At 50.7% G+C, this 19856-nt stretch overlaps 1 protein-coding gene across 1 annotated transcript in view; it reads right to left on the bottom strand.

The window, feature by feature from the left end:
* The window catches only part of LOC142821602 (uncharacterized), a 35283-nt gene that overhangs the window by 11532 nt on the left and 3895 nt on the right, over nucleotides 1-19856 (bottom strand). The window contains exons 4-8 of the mRNA XM_075913084.2: nucleotides 19743-19765; nucleotides 18928-19043; nucleotides 17698-17757; nucleotides 15560-15760; nucleotides 107-220 (exon numbers count right to left, since the gene is read on the bottom strand). Coding sequence (XP_075769199.2) covers nucleotides 107-220; nucleotides 15560-15760; nucleotides 17698-17757; nucleotides 18928-19043; nucleotides 19743-19765 — 514 coding nt within the window. The remainder of the gene's footprint in view (nucleotides 1-106; nucleotides 221-15559; nucleotides 15761-17697; nucleotides 17758-18927; nucleotides 19044-19742; nucleotides 19766-19856) is intronic.

Raw genomic sequence — 19856 nt, 5'->3', positions numbered from 1 at the left:
AGGCTGACTAGAGTTGAAGACAAGCTAACAGACAGACTTCATAAAAACACACAAGTTACATCTCAGAGACAGAAATTGGTTTGAGTCAGTTTAACTGATTGCTCACCTGTCTGGGTGTGGCTGATGCTCTCTCCTTCCTGACAGCTCTGAGGATCTGAGACCCGCAACTCTTCCTCTCGCTTCACCCAGGAGACCACATCAGTTTCAGAGACTGGAAATCCTGTTTGGAGAGCAATGAACCAAGTGTTGATCTTGTTCATTAAGGTCTGTGCCATTACTGCTTCCAAAGCCAGGATCCGAGTCACCCACCCAGAGCGGCTCCTTTCCCACCTTGCAGAGGCTGGGCTCTGGCTGGACAAGAGCCCAGGACACACTCACCTGCAGTAAAGGTGAATCACCCCTACCTCCTGCCTTGGGAATGGCCCAGCTCATTCCCATGGGGAGCTGAGCACTCTGCTGCAATCTCTAGGGTACAACTCAGTCCCCCTCACAGCCCGTTCCATCCGCTTGGCTGGACAGGAACACACTGCTCAGAAGGGGAGCTCTAGTGAGGGCTTGCAGGTCTGACACCAAGGTCCCCAGGCAGGGCTCAGACTGCAGCAGCCACATAGAGGACCCAGCAGATCTCTAGCTCCCCAAGCCTCTGTCCACAAGACTCCTGGCTGGTGGGCTGGGCTTGCCCTGATCTTTGGCTCAGATGCTCTACTTGGGGTAGGAGGTGGCAGAGAAAGTTGCCTGAGCATTTAAGTGAAACTTGGCTGGTTGCTTCAGGTCCTGCCTATGCGCCACACTCCTGACCCCAATTGCCTGCATCTGGTTGGCCCTGCCAGCGTCCACAACAGCTGCCATTCCCATGGCTGCCCAGGGTGGTGCTAGGCTTCTCACCGGGCAAGCCAGGGCAGAGCTGGGCCGTGCTGCTTCTCTGGTGCTTGCGGCTGTTGCTCAGCTCCCCCTCTGCAGCCTCGCTTCTACTCTGCCAGCAGCAGCCTTTGTGTGGTTTCCCAGTCGGGCTCTTGTGGCGAGCCTGACCTTTGATCTGGTGCCCCTCCAGGGCTGAACAGAATCTATCACCTTTACACCTTCTGAGTGTGTTCCTCATAGCTTCAGCCCCACCCGTTCTCGGACCTTCATTTAGTGTTCAGATGATCCACCTGTGATGTGACTATGGAGATCATTGTGCTACTGCTGTTACACAACTGCAAGAAACTTTTGTTGAAATGTGCCATGTCAATGTGAATGCTCTAATGGGATGACTATGATTATCTTGTTTATGTCCCTATTTTTGAACTAGAATAGGCAGGCATTGGCAGAATGGTGGGGCAAAGGGTGCCAACTAACCAGGCAAGCACATTCCTGAGCAGGAGGAGGCCAATCAACACACAGATCTCCACAGCAACTGCAAACACACAGTCCTAAGAGATGGCTCAGAAAGTCACTGACTCTTGCGCACATGAGCAGGATGAGGGGATAATGGATATGGATGTTTTGCTCAAAAAAACAGGCAGAAGGCTAAGGGGGTAGCAACACACGGAATGCAACATGCATCTTGTGTCAAATGTGTCAGAATACAGCCTGCAAACTACATGACTGATACTATTTGGTGTCCGGAAGGTGGACTGGCGTTAGTATGCCCACATCTAAAGGACCTCCGCCCAGCCTACAGGGAGGGTTTATAGAGCCCAGAAAACCAACTGATTACACAGGACAAATAATGAGAAAACAGGGATGGGTGTGAGGGTCAAAGGGCTAAAATAGAGGGAACCATATGGGGATACCTAGCAGAGAACCCCAGACAGCACCCTCTGCCCTCCGAAGGTCTCAAGTCAGCCAGTGGACACTGCCCATTGGAACTCTGCCCGGATACATCATCGGATACAGGAATGGAAATAGGCCCCACAGTGACACACCCCTCCACCAGCCAACCTCCTCTCCCTGGTTTTGTAGATTGCCAAATTGGCGATAGCCATGAGGAGGTTGCACAGGAGGTCCCACCGCTTTGTGGGGCCACGAATAGGGTGCGTATAAATTAACCAGTGGGGTGAAAAGTGTAGCCCAAACCTCAACAGAAGGTTCTAGAGGAAACAAAAGAGGGGCTGTAACCTAGCACACTAGAGGTAGATGCGTGCCAAGGTCTCACTCATGCCACAGAAGAGGCAAGTCTTGGCAACAGGGGTGAACCGCACCAAGTACATGCCTGTGCTCTCCACACCATGCAGGATTCTCCAGCTGATGTCCCCAGGGGGCCATGGAACCAAGCTCGAATAGAGGCTGGCCCACTGGGGCTCCCCACCCTCTATTGGTGGTAGGAGCTCCCGCCACTTGGTGTCTGGGTGGGACATGAGGGTGGGGAAGTGAAGCGTGAAGCATAAGTGTGTACAGGTGATTCTTTGGCATGGTTCAGAAGGGGACCGGCTGCAACGTGCAGCCAGCTTGGGTGACAAGGGGGAGGTGGTCGGGAAGGCACATGTGGATGGGGGCTGATGGAGAAATCAGGAGGGCCGGGGGTGAGAGGTGGGCAGGGTGCACCCTTTCGCAGGACCCTGCTTAGGTACACCCGAGCAGTGGGCAGCAAAGTGTCCTTTACTCCCTGAAGTATGCGCAGGAGAGTACATAAGGTGGCGAGCCCCATGCGCTGAGCGAGCGCCCGAGGATCCACCCAGTCTCCCCGGTCGTAGTCCAGGAGGTCTCTGACTCTGGTGACTTCTGCCAGGACCAAACTCTGGTGCACCGAGGGGAACTCCGCAGCCTGCACATGTAGATGGGAATTGCGTAGCATCGGACCCGTGCTCCACTTGATGGCCTGAAGTATGGTTGGGAGGGAGCCCGCCTACCACCCAGCCCCTACCACTAGGCCAGAGCTCTTGATTGAATTGACCCGGGCAGAGGAGGCCATCAAGGAGATGGCTTGGCAAGCCTCCACCCTTGCCAGGTCGCCCGGATCCTGGACCAAGAGGAGCATGTTGATAGCATACACCGACAGGATCAGACTCGTCTCTGGCTCGTGAAGCACCAACCCCATCGACCTCTTGCAAAGGAAACGGAGGAAGGGCTCCAGGGCCAGACCGTACAGCTGGCCTGACAGCAGACAGCCGTGACATACTCCTCGAAGCTGACCAGTGTGGTTAGGGTCCAGCTGAGCTTGACCAAGCACTCTGCGGAGGCGTACAGCACCTGGAGAAACCCCACAAAATGGGACCCATGGTTCATCCAGTCGAACACCTTCTCCTGATCCAAGGACAGGAGGATGAACGACAAACCATCCCAAATCCCTAGCTCTAGAAGATCCCAGACCAGGAAGAGGCTGTAACAGATGGTACATCCCCGGATGGTGTAGGTCTTGTCCGGAAGGACCACATCCACCAGCACAGACTTTAGTGTTAGGGAAATGGCTTTGGCAAAGATTTTATAGTCTATGCTGAGGAGCAAGATGGGACACCAATTCCTCAGATCGTGGAGGTCCCCCCTCTTAGGCAAGGCAAGCATGGCTCGCCTGCACAATATAGGGAAGACTCCGTTCTCCAAGGAATGAGCCCAAAAGCTAGCAAGGTACGGGCCGAAGATGTCCCAGAACACGTGGTAGAACTCCATGGTCAGTCCATCCATGTCCAGGGATTTACAGGTAGGCATGAGATGGAGGGCTTCCGAGAACTGGGCCAGAGAGAGGCATAGCTCTAGCTGGTCCCGACTGCCCATGCTGACCGTCAGGAGTTCATTCCAGAGAACACTGTGGGCATTGGCTGGATCCGGGGAAAACAGAGAGGGATAGAAGGCATGAGCCCTCTCGCGCATCTCCACCGGATCAGTGAGGGGGGTGCCATCCTATGCCAGAAGGCAAACAATGTGCTTTTTAGCACTCTTCTTTCTCCAGGGTGTAGAAGAAGAGGGAACCACAATCCATCTCCTTCAGGAGATGCAAGAATGAACAAAGGCACCCCGGGCCAAAGGTCCTCGAGGGCCCGGAATTCCTCCTGCTTCTCCTGGTATGCTCCACAGAGGGATGGATCTCCAGGGTCAGTGGCCAGCCACCTCTCTGGCTCAAAGACCTCCCATTCCAACTGCTCTATTGCCACATCCCTCCCCTGGCTGCCCCCCCCCCCCCGAGTGGAATCATGGCAGAAGAGCCATGTGCGCACCTTCCCCACATTCCACCACTGCCGTGCCAAGGAACAGATGCACTGTCACCAGTGCCAGACCAGCCAGAACTCCCAGAAGGATGCTACAAAGCCTGCATCCTCCAGCAAGCTGTTATTGAATTGCCAGTAGGCCAGCCCTGGCCTCTCTGAGGAAAGAGAGCCCGTCATGGCCACAAATTGCTGGTCCGAGAATGGGGCCGGCCTAATACTCCAGGAGTGGGCCCGGAAGAGATGACGACAAGAAAGATAAAAGTGGTCCAACTAGGAGTGGAAAGACCGATAACCCACCACCCAGACATAGGTAAACACCATGTCCCCGCCCAGGTGGAGGTCCCGCCAGATGTCCACCAGGGGGTGATGGCCTATTATCTCCCTGAGGACATCTGTTGTGGCTGGGCACTGCTCGGTCCCCATATGGTCCCGATCCTTGAGGTACAGTTGAAATTTCCACTCAGGACCAGGCATTCACGAGGATTCAAGGAAGACAGATGCCCACTGATAGAAGCATAGCCTCTTTGGGCTGGACATCGGGGCATAGACGTTAACGAGATTTAATGTCAGCCCCTCTGTCCAAACCCGGAGATGCAGCAGGTGACCCAGCATGACCACAGCGGTCTGTAGTATCTAGGGCTGCAGGTTCGGGAACAACAGGGTAGCCAACCCAGCTTGACGGGCTGACAGGTGGCTGAAATAAACCCTGTCCCCCCACTCCAGCTGCCAGCTAGCCTCGGCGGCTGGAATCGTATGGGTCTCCTGCAGAACATGACAGAGTACCCCCCCCCCCCCCGAAGGAAGAGTGTACCTGACATCTGTGGAGATCCAACCCGCAGCCCCAGGTTTTTAAAGTGGTAAGGATGAGCGCCAGCATCAAGAGGGCTGGGGAAGATCCTCGCCGGCAGGAGTGTCAGCGGCCCCGATGCGACCCCGCAGGAAACCATGACCGTATCCGAAAGTGAATAGGGCGTCACGGAAGCTGCGGACCCGCTGGTAGTGCGTAGCCTCCCACCGCCCAGTCCCTTTACCCTCCCCCAAGAGGGCCCTTACCATTTGTAAGGCAAGATAGAAATCTCCCCAGCGCTGAAGGGTGAGAGCAACCTTGTTCTTGGAGCCACTAATGTCTTCCAAGAAAACATGCATCTCGCCCTTCAGCACGTCTGGCTTCAGGCCCTCAAACGCCTTGGGGCCAGACCCCTCTGTGAGCCCCACAACCCATCAACACAGGGATGCAGGGCCTCTGGAGTTCCTGCTGAGAAGACAGTGGCAGAGGGAGAACAGCCCCAAATGGGCTGGGAGCAGGAGCAACGAAAACCGCCTCTCGCGGGCCAGTATCTGGACTGAACATGGCAACCCTGGGGGCAGCAGCAACAAAATAAGGGGAGGAAAAGAGGTCAAGCAAAAGATCAGGAAAGGGAGGAAGGGGAGTAGTGGGAGGAAGTGGTGGGGTATTAGGGAAAAGACAAGGACCAGAGGAGCAGGAAGAGGGCTTGGAAGCTCAATTGGAAGGGGGACTGAACAGGGAGAAGAGTGCAGCAGGGGCTAGGAGAGGGAGCAGGGCAAGAAGCCTCAGCAGAGGAGGTGCCAGGATGCGGTGCCTCCTTGCAGGGCAGTGAATCAATGGCAGCAGTAGGGATAGGTAACATCTCCCCAGCGCTGGGCTCCAGTGCCAGAAGGTGCAGCACCAGAGACCTCAGTGTCGGGGGTGATGGACAGTAACGGTTGCTCCTGCCGACTGAGAACCTCCAGGGTTTTGATGGTCACAGCCAAAGTGTTGCTGATGGCCGAGCAGACAGTCGCACCCTTGGGTAACTCAGAGGCAGGGAGAAGGGATAGCAGCGGGTCGGAGGGGGAAAGTAGAGGATAGTTGTTGTTGTCCTTCTACGGCATGGTAATCCCCCTCTGAGGCAACCAGGGTCAACCTCAAAGTCTCCATCTCCTAACAGAGGAAGGCGAGCCCACTGCCCGCCACCAGAGGGTGATCTTTGTCGGTGTCAAGGTCAGCTGCTGCCCCCTCAGTGGAGGCGGGGACAGTGGGAGCCACCTCCATGGCTTCCCCTTCTTGTAGGGACCCTGGGAGGGAGTTCACCTCTCCTGCAACCTCCGTGGTCACCTCAACTGCCCCACGGTGCTGTGAAGTGTCCAGGGGCTGAGAGGGAGGGATGGCTCCAGAGTCCATTTCCATAGGTTGAAAGAGGTTGTCCTCCCCCTCAGTAGGTGGGGTACAACACCGGGCATACTTACGGCACCTCCTCATAGAAAGTTCCCAACCCTTGGAGTAAAAGGGCTGGGCCTGAATGGTGAAAGAGCCAGGGGACAAGAGCAGCAGTGGGAGGGTAAGAGAGGACGGGGACTGGGGAGCAGGGGAAAGGGACACGTCCCCCTGAGATAGGTCATAAGAACGGCCATACTGGGTCAGACCAAAGGTCCATCGAGCCCAGTAGCCTGTCTGCCAACAGGTGCCCCAGAGAGGGTGGACCGAAGACAATGATCAAGCGATTTTCTCCTGCCATCCCTCTCCAGCCTCTGACAAACAGAGGCCAGGGACACCAATTCATCCCCTAGCTAATTGCCTTTTATGGACCTAACCTCCATGAAATTATCTAACTTCTCTTTAAACTCTGTTATAGTCCTAGCCTTCACAGCCTCCTCTAACAAGGAGTTCCACAGGTTGACAACACGCTGTGTGAAGAACAAATTTCTTTTATTAGTTTTAAACCTGCTACCCATTAACTTCACGTGGTGTCCTCTAGTTTTTCTATTATGGGAACTAATAAGTAACTTTTCTTTATTTGCCCTCTCCACACCACTCATGATTTTATAGACCTCTATCATATCCCCCCTCAGTCTCCTCTTTTCTAAACTGAAAAGTCCCAGTCGCGTTAACCTCTTTTTATATGGGACCCGTTTCAAACCCCTAATCATTTTAGCTGACCTCTTCTGAACCCTTTACAAGGCCAAAATATCTTTTTTGAGGTGAGGAGACCACATCTGTACACAGTCTTCAAGATGTGGGCACACCATAGTTTTATATAGGGGCAGTAAGATATTCTGTGTCTTATTTTCTACCTCTTTCTTAATAATTCCTAACATCCTATTTGCCTTTTTGACCGCCACTGCACACTGTGTGGAAGTTTTCAGAGAACTGTCCACGATAACTCCAAGATCTCTTTCCTGATCTGTCATAGCCAAATTAGCCCCCATCATACTGTATGTATAGTTGGGGTTATTTTTCCCAACGTGCATTTTACACTTATCCACATTAAACTTCATTTGTCATTTTGTTGCCCAATCACTCAGTTTGGTGAGATCTTTTTGGAGTTCCTCACAGTCTGCTTCTGTCTTGACGATCTTAAACAGTTTGGTATCATCTGCAAACTTTACCACCTCACTGCTTACCCCTTTCTCCAGATCATTTATGAATAAGTTGAACTGCATTGGTCCCAGGACTGACCCTTACGGGACACCACTATTTACCCCTCTCCATTCTGAAAATTTACCATTTATTCCTACCCTTTGTTTCCTGTCTTTAACCAGTTCTCAATCCAAGAAAGGACCTTCCCTCTTATCCCATGACAATGTAATTTACAAAAGAGCCTTTGGTGAGGGACCTTATCAAAGGCTTTCTGAAAATCCAAATATACTATATCTACTGGATCCCCCTTGTCTGCATGTTTGTTAACCTCTTCAAAGAACTCTGATAGATTAGTAAAACATGATTTCCCTTTACAGGAACCATGCTGACTTTTGTCCAACAAATTATATTCTTCTACGTGCCTGATAATTGTATTCTTTACTATTATTTTGACTACTTTGCCTGGTACTGAAGGGTATGTCTACACTACAACGTTAATTCGAATTAACTTAGTTCGAATTAGTTAATTCGAACTAAGCTAATTCGAACTAACGGATCCAGACTAAAAAACTAGCTCGAATTAGCGTTTTGCTAATTCGAACTAGCATGTCCACATTAAGTGGACCCTGAACCAGGATGGCCGGAAGCAGTGCCGGCAGGGCATCAGAGGAGGACTTAGAGCGTGGAGATGCTGTCTCAGGCTAGCCACGGGCTGTGCTTAAAGGGTCCCGACCCCCACCCCGGACACACAGTTCTCAGGGGTGCCCCGCTTGCAAAGCAGTCCTGGCTTGGAGTGCCCGGAGTACCCACACTGGGCACATCACAGCACTTGGCCATCAGCCCGGCGGCACTTGCCGCAGGCTGCCATCTGGGGAGAGGGGGACAGTTGGGGGGCTGCAGGAGAGCTTCCACCCCCAGAAGCCCACAGAGCCAGCCCAGTCCTCCCTATCGGGGGCTCATGCCCCATTCCTCCCTCACCTCCTTCCACTTACCCTTCCCTAGCCCCTCTTCTTGATGTACAAAATAAAGATAACGTGTCTTCCAAAATGGAATGTCTTTATTGAACAAAACTGAGGGAGACTGGGAAAAGGAGGTGGGAGAGGGGAAGAGAGAGGCTGGGAGAGGGGAGGGCAACTAAAATGATCAGGGGTTGGGAACAGATCCCATATGAAGAAAAGCTAAAGAGACTGGGACTTTTCAGCTTAGAAAAGAGGAGACGGAGGGGGGACAGGATAGAGGTCTCTAAAAGCAGGAGTTGGGTGGAGAGGGTGCATACAGAAAAGTTCTTCATTAGTTCCCATAAAGAAGGGCTAGAGGACACCAAAGGAAAGGAATGGGTAGCAGGCTTCAAACTAGTAACAGAAAGTTGTTCTTCACAAAGCAAAGAGTCAACCTGTGGAACTCCTTGCTCCAGGAGGCTGTGAAGGCTAGAACTAGAAAAGAGTTTAAAGGGAAGTGAGATCAAGTCATGGAGGTTGGGTCCATGGAGTGCTATTAGCCAGGGGGTAGGAGTGGTGTCCCTGGCGAAGGTTTGTGGAAGGCTAGAGAGGGATGGCACGAGACAAATGGCTTGGTCACTGTCTTCGGTCCATCCCCTCCAGGGTCCCTAGGGTTGGCCGCTGTCAGCAGACAGGCTACTGGGCTAGATGGACCTTTGGTCTGACCCAGGACGGCCATTGTAAGCTCAGGGCTCAGGGTCGGGGGTCTCAGTGGACCCCCTTGATTCTCTTGCACACCTGCTCCTGAGTGGCCAGGCTGGCAGCTCTCCTGCCCTAGACGGCCACTTTCCTGTGCCTAGTGCGGAGATCGTGGACGAGGTCCACGATGTCTGCACTAGCCCAGGCGGGTGCCCGCCTCTAGCGGTCCCAGGAAAGCTCCCGGGAGCCACCAGCCTGGTCCCGGGAAGAGGGGGAGGGCTGGGGGGGCATCGGGTGGGTGGCTCGATCCGTGCTAGGTGCAGGGTCTGCTGGCTGGGTGCTGGCAGGCTTGCACCTGGCACGGGCACCGTACCCAGCCCGTGCCCCTTTAAGGGGTCCGGGACCGGGAGGGGGGCAGACGAGTTTCCCTGGTGTTGGCCAGAATGGCCACCAGGGAAACCTGGGGAGGGCTAGCCTCCCCCTAGTTCGAATTAAGTGTCTACACACCCCTTAATTCGAACTAGCTAGTTCGAACTAGGCTTAATCCTCGTAAAATGAGGTTTTCCTAGTTCGAACTAAGCGCTCTGCTAGTTCGAATTAAGTTCGAACTAGCGAAACGCTATTGTAGCGCCTATGAAAGTTAATCGAACTAACGGAGAGACATCCCCTCTCCAAAAGGAAGAAGAGCAGAGGAGTGCAGGAGAAAATACAGCACCCCAAAAGCAGGGAGCTACCGAGGCCTCATGGAAGGTTTACAAAAGCCTACAGAAGGCAGCCATACTAGAAGGTGAGTTAATGCCTTCTGGTGTCTAAATTAGCCTCACCTGAACACAGCCCAGCAGCCAGGATATTAAATAGAGGCCTAATTGGGAGGCAGCTTGCAGCTGGAGTTAATTAAGCACCTGCTGCCAATTAAGGCCTCCGGGTTCCCATAAAAGGATTCATCTCAGGCAGCAGGAGGGGTGGGGCATGGCACAAAGAGAGCAGAGCAAAGCTGAACCCCAATGACTAGCCTGTGATGAGAATAACTTGGTAAGTGGGGACCCTTGCCTCTAGGGAAATCCCAGGGCAACAAAGGGGGCCCTGTGAGTCTCTGAGGTGCCCAAGTATCTGCCAAGAAGCACAGAACCCCAGGGAGCTACCAAGGGACTTTGTCACACACTATATGAGAAAAGTCACAGAAGGGGCATGTTGATACTGGCTGAGAGGCAGCATTCCGACTGCTGACTGTACTGGTACTGTTATTGGGTTGGGACAAGTCTCACTGTACTTGTGCCTGAGGAGCTGGGACACTAGCACCCTGCTCCTTTCCACAAACTTGGCTGAGTGCTTTGAGCATCCGAATGGAGTCTGGGTTTTTCTTAGTGGCAACCCTAGGCTGTGCTGCATGGGCAAGCCGCACGCTCTGCCAGTGTCACTGGCATCAGAGCTCCAGAAAGAGCTGCCCTGAACAGCCATAACAACACTGTGGCACTAGCAGCAATTCATATGGCGCTGCAGGAAGCAAAATTATCAAATCACAGCAGCACCTGGGAATTCTGGTGTAAATCAGGACTCCATTGTGCTATCGGGATGCTCATATGGAGCTAAGCATCACCCCTCTTTAGTGTAGGTACCCTTCCCAGCCCTGAGAAACAAGGACGCACTATAATAGCTATTAAAGAGAGAGGTGATCGCACACAGGGAGTAATGTTAGTTCGAACCAAAGGCTTTGGTTTGAACTACCACATCCCAGCTCCTGGTTCCAACCAGCTGTGATTCGAACTAGCACATGGGCGTAATCATGCTAATGAAGCACGGAATATTTAAATCCCAGCTTCATTAGCAATTTTGGTCGCCTACATTTGCATCCCTATCTTAAGATAGGGAGCAAGTGTAGACGTACTCCATGGGACTTGAAGACTGAAGGCCCAAGTGTCGACCCTACACTAGATCAGAGAGGACGAAGACTTCCTCGATAGAAGGCAGCATTTAATCCTGGAAAAACGGCAGGTGGAAGAGTCAAGAGGGCAGTACAGAACTAGAAAGAGAACTGGCAGCATGTAATGTCTAGGAGGGGGAAAAAGGCCAGCACAGGAATCCCCCAATGCTATAAAGGTTAGTAATCACTTTCAGGCTCTTTGGTGGTGAATGCTTTGGAAGGGACCTCACAAGAAGGAAGAGAACACCATCTACTGCAAGGCATGGGATGCACAGTCCTAGGGATGGGGGTTCCACAACCACCACCCCCATAAGAAGACGACGGGTGGTGGTGGTTGGGGAGTCTCTTCTAAGAGGGACTGAGGTGTGCTGCTTACTGGGAGCTTGAATTCAGGATGCAACTAAGAGTCTTACAAAACTGATCAAACCTTCAGATCATACCCCTTCCTGCTTCTCCATGTGGGAACTAATGATATGGCTAAGAATGACCTTGAGCGGGTTACTGTGGATTATGTAGCACTGGGAAGAAGGATCAGAGAATTCGGAGCGCAAGTGGTGTTCTCGTCCATCCTCCCTGTTGAAGGGAAAGGACTGGGCAGGGATCTTCGAATTGAGAAAGTAAATGCATGGTTGCGCAAGTGGTGTCGGAGAGAAGGCTTTGGTTTCTTCGACCATGGGACTCTGTTCCGAGCACAAGGATTATTAGGAAGAGATGGGATCCACCTAACAAAGAGAGGAAGAAGCATCTTCGTGGGAAGGCTTGCAAACCTAGTGAGAAGGGCTTTAAACTAGGTTCATTGGGGGATGGTGACCAAAACCCTGAGTGGAGTGGGAAAGTCGGATACTGGGAAGGAATGCAAAGAGTAATGAGCAACAAAGGAGGACCCCTGATTCGAATGGAGAAGGTAGGGCAATCAACTGGTTATCTGAGTTGTACACCAATGAGAGAAGCCTGGGCAACAAACAGGAAGAACTGGAGGTCCTGGCCCAGTCCAAGAAATATGATTTAATTGGGATAACAGACTTGGTGGGATGACTCGCTTGACTGGAGCACTGTCATGGAAGGATATAAACTGTTCAGGAAGAACAGGCAGGGGAGAAAAGGAGGAGGAATTGCATTATATGTAAGAGCACTATGATTGCTCAGAACTCCAGTATATAGAGGGGAAAAAAGCCTGTTGAGAGTCTATGGGTTAAGATTAAAGGTGCAAACAACAGCAGTGATGTTGTGGTTGGGGTCTACTACAGGCCACCGAATCAGGTGGATGAGGTAGATGAGGCTTTCTTTGGACAACTGAGAGAAGCTTCCAGATCGCAGACCCTGGTTCTCATGGGGGACTTTAATCACCCTGACATCTGCTGGGAGACCAATATAGCAGTATCCAGGCAATCCAGGAAGTTTTTGGAGAATGTTGGGGATAACTTCTTGGTACAAGTGCTGAAGAATCCAACCAGGGGCCATGCACAATTTGACCTTCTGCTCACAAACAGGGAGGAAGTAATAGGGGAAGTAGAGGTGGCAGACAACCTGGGAAGCAGTGATCATGAGATGGTAGATTTCAGTATCCTTACCAAAGGAATAAAAGAGAGTAGTAAAATACACACCTTGGACTTCAGAAAATCAGACTGACTCCCTCAGAGACCTGATGGGCAGAAATCCCCTGGAATGCTAACATGAAGGGGAAAGGAGTCCAGGAGCGCTGGCAATATTTTAAAGAATCCTTACTGAAGGCACAGAAAGAAACCATCCCGAAGTGTAGCAAGAGACGCAAACATGGTAGGAGACCGGATTGGCTTACAGGGGAAATCCTTGGTGAACTTAAGCACAAAAAGGGAGCTTACAAAAAGTGGAAACTTGGACAAATGACCAGGTAGGGAAATAAATGTATAGCTCGAGAATGCCAGGGGTTTATCAGGAAGGCAAAAACACATTGGAATTGTGACTGGCAAAGGATGTGAAGGATAACAAGAAATATTTCTACAGGCATGTTAGCAAGAAGGTGATCGGACAAGGTGTGGGGCCCCTACTGGATGAAGGAGGTAATCTAGTGACAGATGATGAGAGGTAAGCTGAAGTACTCAATGCTTTCTTTGCTTCTGTATTCACGGACAAGGTCAGTTCCCAGACTAATGCACTAAGTGACGCAAGATGGGATGAAGATGGACAGCCCTTGGTGGGTAAAGAACAGGTTAGGAACTATTTAGAAAAACTAGACATACACAAATCCATGGGTCTGGACTTAATGCATCCGAGGGTACTGAGGGAGTTGGCAAATGTCATTGAGGAGGCTTTGGCCATTATCTTTGAAAAAGAGGTGGAGGTTGAGAAATCCCGGATTATTGGAAAAAGGCAAATGTAGTGCCCATCTTCAAAAGAGGGAAGAAGGACTATCCAGAGAAGTATAGGCGAGTATTACCTCGGTCCCTGGAAAAATCATGGAAGGGATCCTTAAGGAATCCATTTTTAGGCACTTGAAAGAGGGGAAAGTGATCAGGAATAGTCAGCATGGATTCACAAAGAGCAAGTCGTGCCTGACCAACCTGATAAGCTTCTATGATGAGGTAACTGGCTCTGTAGACATGGGAAAGTCAGTGGATGTGATATACCTTGACTTTAGCAAGGCTTTTGATATAGTCTCCCACAATATTCTTGCCACCATGTTAAGGGAATGTGAATTGGATAAATGGATGGCAAGATGGATAAAAAACTGGCTAGAAGGTCGGGCCCAGGGGGTAGTGATCAACGGCTCAATATCAGGATGGCGGTCAGTTACTAGCAGAGTGCACCAACGTTTGGTTCTAGGACCGGTTTTGTTCAACATCTTTATTAATGACCTGGATGAGGGGATGGATTGCATCTTCAGCAAGTTTGCAGATGATACTAAGCTAGGGGGAGAGGTAGGCATGCTCGAGGGCAGATATAGGGTCCAGAGTGCCAGACAAATTGGAGGTATGGGCCACAAGAAATCTGATGACGTTCAACAAAGACAAGTGCAGAGTCCTGCACTTGGGACGGAAGAATCTGAAGCATTGTTACAGGCTGGGGACCAACCGGCTAAGTAGTAATTCTTCAGAAAAGGACCTGGGGATTACAGTGGATGAAAAGCTGGATGAGAGTCAACAATGTATCCTTGTAGCCAAGAAAGCTAATGGTGTATTAGGTTACATTAAGAGGAGCATTGCCAGCAGATCCAGAGATGTGATTATTCCCCTTTATTTGGCACTGGTGAGGCCACATCTGGAGTATTGTCCAGTTCTAGGCCCCCCACTACAAAAAGGATGTGGACACATTGGAGATGGTCCAGCAGAGGGTAACCAAAATGATTAGGGAGCTGGAGCATATGACTTATGAGGAGAGGCTGAGGGAGTTGGGTCTGTTTAGTCTGCAGAAGCAAAGAGTGAGGGGGGATTTAACAGCAGCCTTCAATTTCCTGAAGGGAGGTTTGAAGGAGGCTGGAGAAAGGATATTCTCAGTAGTGACGGATGGCAGAACAAGGAGCAATGGTCTCAAGTTGAGGTGGGAGAGGTCCAGGTTGAATATGAGGAAAAACTATTTCTCTAAGAGTAGTGAAGCACTGGAATGGGTTAGCTAGGGAAGTAGTGGAGTCTCCATCCCTAGAGGTTTTTAAGACTGGCCTGAGAAAGCCCTGGCTAGGTTGATTTAGCTAGGACTGGTCCTGCCCAGGGCAGGGGGCTGGACTTGATGACCTTCTGAGATCTCTTCCACCTCTATGGTTCTATGATTCTAAGGTCACACAGGCAGTCTGAGACGGGCAGAGAGCTGAACGCAGGTCACCTGAGCATGAAGCCAGACATTCACACAGGAAGAAAAAGTCCCTACTGGAAGATATTTCACTCTAAAAAGACAAAACAGATGATGTGATTTATTTCCATTGCACGCAGAGGCAAGTGAGCCCCAGAGACAATGAAACTGAACTTTTGTAAGGAAACCCAGCCTGTGCCTGAAATGCAAGCAGAGCCCTGCTCACATTTATCTACTATCGAGCCACTTCCCACAAAACACTTGCAGAGCATGAACTGCCTCATCCAACCTTCCTCAGCCCCAGCATCCAGCCCCTCCCACTGGCAAGAACCAGCAAGTCAGAGATTAGCTACAGGTAGGGAAGGACTCTGGGACCTGCACCCTGCTTCCATTGGCTCAGCACACTGCCAACAAGGGGAACCTGCAGGCACTAAGAGCAGCCAGACCCAGAACTCTGGTACTTGCTGTTCCTGCCTGAGCCTTTCTACTCACACCTCCAGTCAAGGCATAAAATGGGCAAGACAGGAAGGAAGCGCACTGAGACCTTAACTGTGGGAAGAGCAGCATCATTCTTATCTCCCTGAACCTGCTTTCCCTGGGAGGGGAAACGGAAGGGACAGTATTTCACTGTCAGGATTATTGGGGCAGATACTCCTGACATTGGGGGCAGAGGCAATGAATTAACCTGAACCAAACCCAACCCAGCTGCTCCAGAGCCCACCCAGCTTCTGTTACACAAGGGGACAGGAATCCTTACCCAGCCAGGTCACAGCCTCATAATTCTCCTGCATCACATCCCTGTAGAGGGCTCTCTGGCCCGGGTCCAGCAGAGCCCATTCCTCCTCAGAGAAATATACAGCCACCTCCTGGAAGCTCACCGGCTCCGCCACGGCCATTTCCTGTCCCTGGCTCTGCAGGCTGGAGGCTGAGCTGGAATCAGACATGGGTGTTCTGCAGCCTGGAGGGGGAGAAGGGGAATTGGAGACAATTCAGAAGGGGCTTTAATCCTTTCCACACCCCAATTCTCCCCAGATTCTGTTCCTCGTGACATGTGCTAGACTCTGCCATTGTGGGCAAAAGCTTTAGTCTAGATATTCCATAAACAGCGCACACAAGTTAGATCCCAAATCCATATTCATTTCTCTCCGTATCTGGCTTGAGTTACAACATTACTGTGTCTGCAACAATGGGATATAGTTATCGGCACCCAGTGTTTCTGATAAGCCACGTATTCATCTGCCTGGACATGGACATAGATTAAATGCAGGCTGCTGTATTTAAAACCCTTAGTCTTCATTCATGGATTTGCAGCACAAACTTTGCTCTCTCATCTGACAGAGACGTTATAAACCCTTTCCAAAACAGAGAGTCAGTAAAGTTAACACCACCATTCAGATGCTTATTATTAAACACGTGCTGAGTGTTAGCAGGATGAGATCTTAAAATTCATGGATTCATGGGATCAGAAGATATCCTTAGTCATGCAGTCTGACCTCCTCAGTGTCACAAGCCATTACACTCAGTCCAGTTACCCAGGCACAAAGCTGTTTCCCCACAGTGTATTTTCTAGAAAGTCCCCCAGGGATCTGAAGACCTCAAAAGATGGAGAATCCACCAGGTCTTTGATCATTTGTTTCAACAGCAAATTCTCTTCCCTATCAAACATTTGTGCCTCTTTTCTTGTCTGAAATAGTCTGGCTTCAGCTTTCACTTACATGGCTCTGTGGGAGCCAATCCACTCGATGGGGTGAGCAATTCATTTTGATGGGGGGCCAAATGGAATGTGGCTGAGAGCTGCACTCTTTCATGACATTAATGCAGGATCTGGGATGCGTGTTGGGAGGAGGACCCTTGGGGTAAGGGTTTGGGATGCAGGACAGATGAGGGGCATGTAGGAGGGAGTTTGGGTGAAGGAGGCAGGCTGTGATATAGGATACTGGATTAGCCAACTACTCAGATATTTAAAGTAATTTTAATTTAGAGAAGTCATTTAGTGGACAAATAAGGGGCTGTGGGTTTCTGATCACTGAGAGGTCTTGCAAATATAGCTGCAGGAGGAGGACAGAGTTTGGGTATGCAAAGCGGGGGGCAGGAGTGGGGAGCAGAGATGAGGAAGAGAAGGGAGAGGTTGGGGTGTCAGAGGCAAACTCTGGACAGGAGACTTATCTGAGTGACTCCTGGCCACAGGCCAAGCACCTCAGGCAGGCAGGGAGCCTGTCCAACCCTCTCTCAGGCTGCAGGGCCATGTGCGTGTGTGAATAATTATGATCCAGAGGGGAGCTGGCACAGTGCTTTGTTTCTGGTCAGAAACCTGCCAATGAGATTGTCCTGGGGGTGGCAGCAGCGCCTGAAGCCTTCCCCCCTCCCCTCTGGGCTCACAGTCACTTTCTGAGTGGCTTTCAGATGGGGAGTGGTGTTCGTGGGTTGGATCCGATGGTTTGGTGGGGTGGATCTGACCCATGGGCTGATCTGACCCATGGACCCATTTTGTGCAGGCCTGCACTAGACTTAACAGCCCTTGGGCATCCACCAGTTTCTTGCATTGAACAAACTGATACCACGGAAGCCAGTCAGTTCTCAGCCTTTCAGCCTATTTATTGTTTGAAACCAACCCCATATTGAAATTGACTGAGCAGTGAAATCTGAGCCGGAAGGTGCTGTCCTTTGTGTGCTTTAAATTTACCCTTTTAGCATCACAAACCCAGACCAGTGTTTCTCCAAGTGTCCATAGGTCTCCATGCAGTGCCTCTGGGTCTCCTCACTGATCAATGGCTGAGATTTAGGGCTGTGTGCACCGTGGTTGCTGGGTTTGTTTGGTAACTTTAATGACAATCTCATGAAGATGTTTTCACAGGAATTTCTCATCATTTAAAGAACTTCCACCTGCAAACTCACCTTGTCTGAAAGCTCCCAGGGATTTTCCTCCTGCTCTCTCCAGTGCAGAGGGCAGAGTGTCTAGTGGGCGAAGGGATAAGAGAAGTGAGATTCCAGGCTCTCCTATTTATAACAATGTCCCCACGCTGAACTCTGCATTTCACTTGTATCAGAGACCAGACAACCACACTCAGGTATTTAGTATGAAAGAGTCTGAAATTGTCATTTGCTTTCTAACTCGGGCACCTCCCAGCAATGGAGCCAATATCCCTGCAGCCTCACCCCTATCCCAGGAGAGAAAAGCTGTAAATGAGATTTACTCTTCCCTCCTCACCCCCTCCCTCTTGGCTTCTCATTCCCTTTGTAGGGGCAAACTGAGGCAGTCCATGGTATCTTGCTGAGAACCGCCATTCAAATCCTAAATTCAAGGCCTGAGAATTTACTGCATAAGCAGTTAACTTGACCCTGGTCGCCCTGGCTACCACATTACAAGAAGGCCTCACTCTGATAAGGCCCAGACTGATGCCTAAAACTGCACAGGAATTATTTTCACTGTCTTCTTTATTCCTTAAAAATAAGCTTAGATCCCAAATATCACCCCTGCAGTAGACGTATTATATTTCCAGCCGACAGAGTTGCCATCCAACGGGCCTTTGTTTATATTGGCTCATTTAGCATGTTAGGAATAACTACTTCTATTATTGATAACATGTTTAATTGGCAATGAGTGGAGATACTGAATAACCTTGTAGTTTATTAGCTTACGTGCTCATTATGTTTCTGCCACTAAACATATCAAATCACTTCCCCTCTGTCCATCTGCTGCCTATATAACCTAATGCATATTTTGATTAAGTTAGTGCTAACCAGGTTAACCCCTAGGTGGTACTCTACCAGCGCTGATGTACAATAAATCCTCTGCTTTTTTTCACCTGCACCCAGTAGGTCTGGAATTATTCCCTACACACTTATTGCTTATCATCATAACCTGGAGCTGTGGTGGCGGAACATGTTGCCATCACAGTAACTTTAAATATTTTGATCTCAGAATGGGAGCTTCAGAGTTTGCAAACCCCTGGCTCTATCTGCAAGCAGTTGGGTCTGTTCGCTCAGAGCCTCTATGGACAGCAGAGTGATGGGGCCGTCATTCTCTGTGTGTGAATTGAGGCAGGGGGAGGTTGGCTTCAGAGGCCAGATTCAATAGTCTCAGATACCTGAACCTCTTTCCCCTCATCCATCCCTTCTAGGTACCTTTGAACTGCCTCAGAGTCTCCGACAGAGCAATCGTTTTCTGGGAGAAACCTCTGACTTGTTCTTCTAGTTCAGGGGAAATCTCTTCCGGCAGCTGGAATTGCCCCGTCTCACACCTGGACAGAAACAATTCAATGTGATTGTATTTCGTTTACTGCTGGTAAGTTCTGGCTAGTAAGTCTCAGCTCTAACAGGCCTGGTATTAGAATTCCTCCAATTCTCCCAGCCTGAGAACAGGGACAACATATCCCATAGCCATGCAACCTTCCCCTCAAAGGTCCCATTTCTGTTCTTCACTTCCAGCCCGGGGGAGACTGGCTGGGGGAGTAAAGGGGAATAGTGTCCATGGCCAACTCACTCCTTGGCCTCCAGACACTAAGGGAAAGGAGGTTCCCACATGAAGGGCTGAAGGAATTTGTCCAGTAGGGATTAGACTGAGACACCAGCTCCCCTCTCCCCAGCTCCTTCCACACAGGTCTCCAAACAGCCCTCGGGAGGGACAGACTCTTAGTCCCTGCTGCCCTGGGCTGAATGTGCCCAATACCCAGCAGTGACAGGCCCATGTCCCACCCCACAGTCCTAAGGCAGCCAGTCTCCAGGGAGGTGAAAGCTCTAGGAAACACTTGAGGTCAGACTCTGCCCTGAATGGGGAATTCCAGAGTCTAAAGTGCGAGGATGAGACCCTCAGAATTAAATGAGTCCGAGATATTCATGTCTAACATCTGGCTGTAGAGCTCTGGGGAGATGTGGTGCTAACATCCGCTCCAAGCCCTTTCCCTGCTCCATGAAGTGTGAAGAGAGTGAGAGCCACATACCTGCTCAGGGTGCTTCTGATGTCCTAGAAAAGAAAAGAAGACACAGAAAAGAATCTCAGCCCCATTGGACACACAGGGGATCTTAGGGAAGGGATTTACAGACATGGGAAGAGA

This window comes from Pelodiscus sinensis, chromosome 19 (assembly GCF_052426305.1).
Source record: "Pelodiscus sinensis isolate ZL-2025 chromosome 19, ASM5242630v1, whole genome shotgun sequence".
Classification (NCBI taxonomy): Eukaryota; Metazoa; Chordata; order Testudines; family Trionychidae; genus Pelodiscus; species Pelodiscus sinensis.
This window is presented reverse-complemented; position numbering and strand designations above follow the sequence as displayed.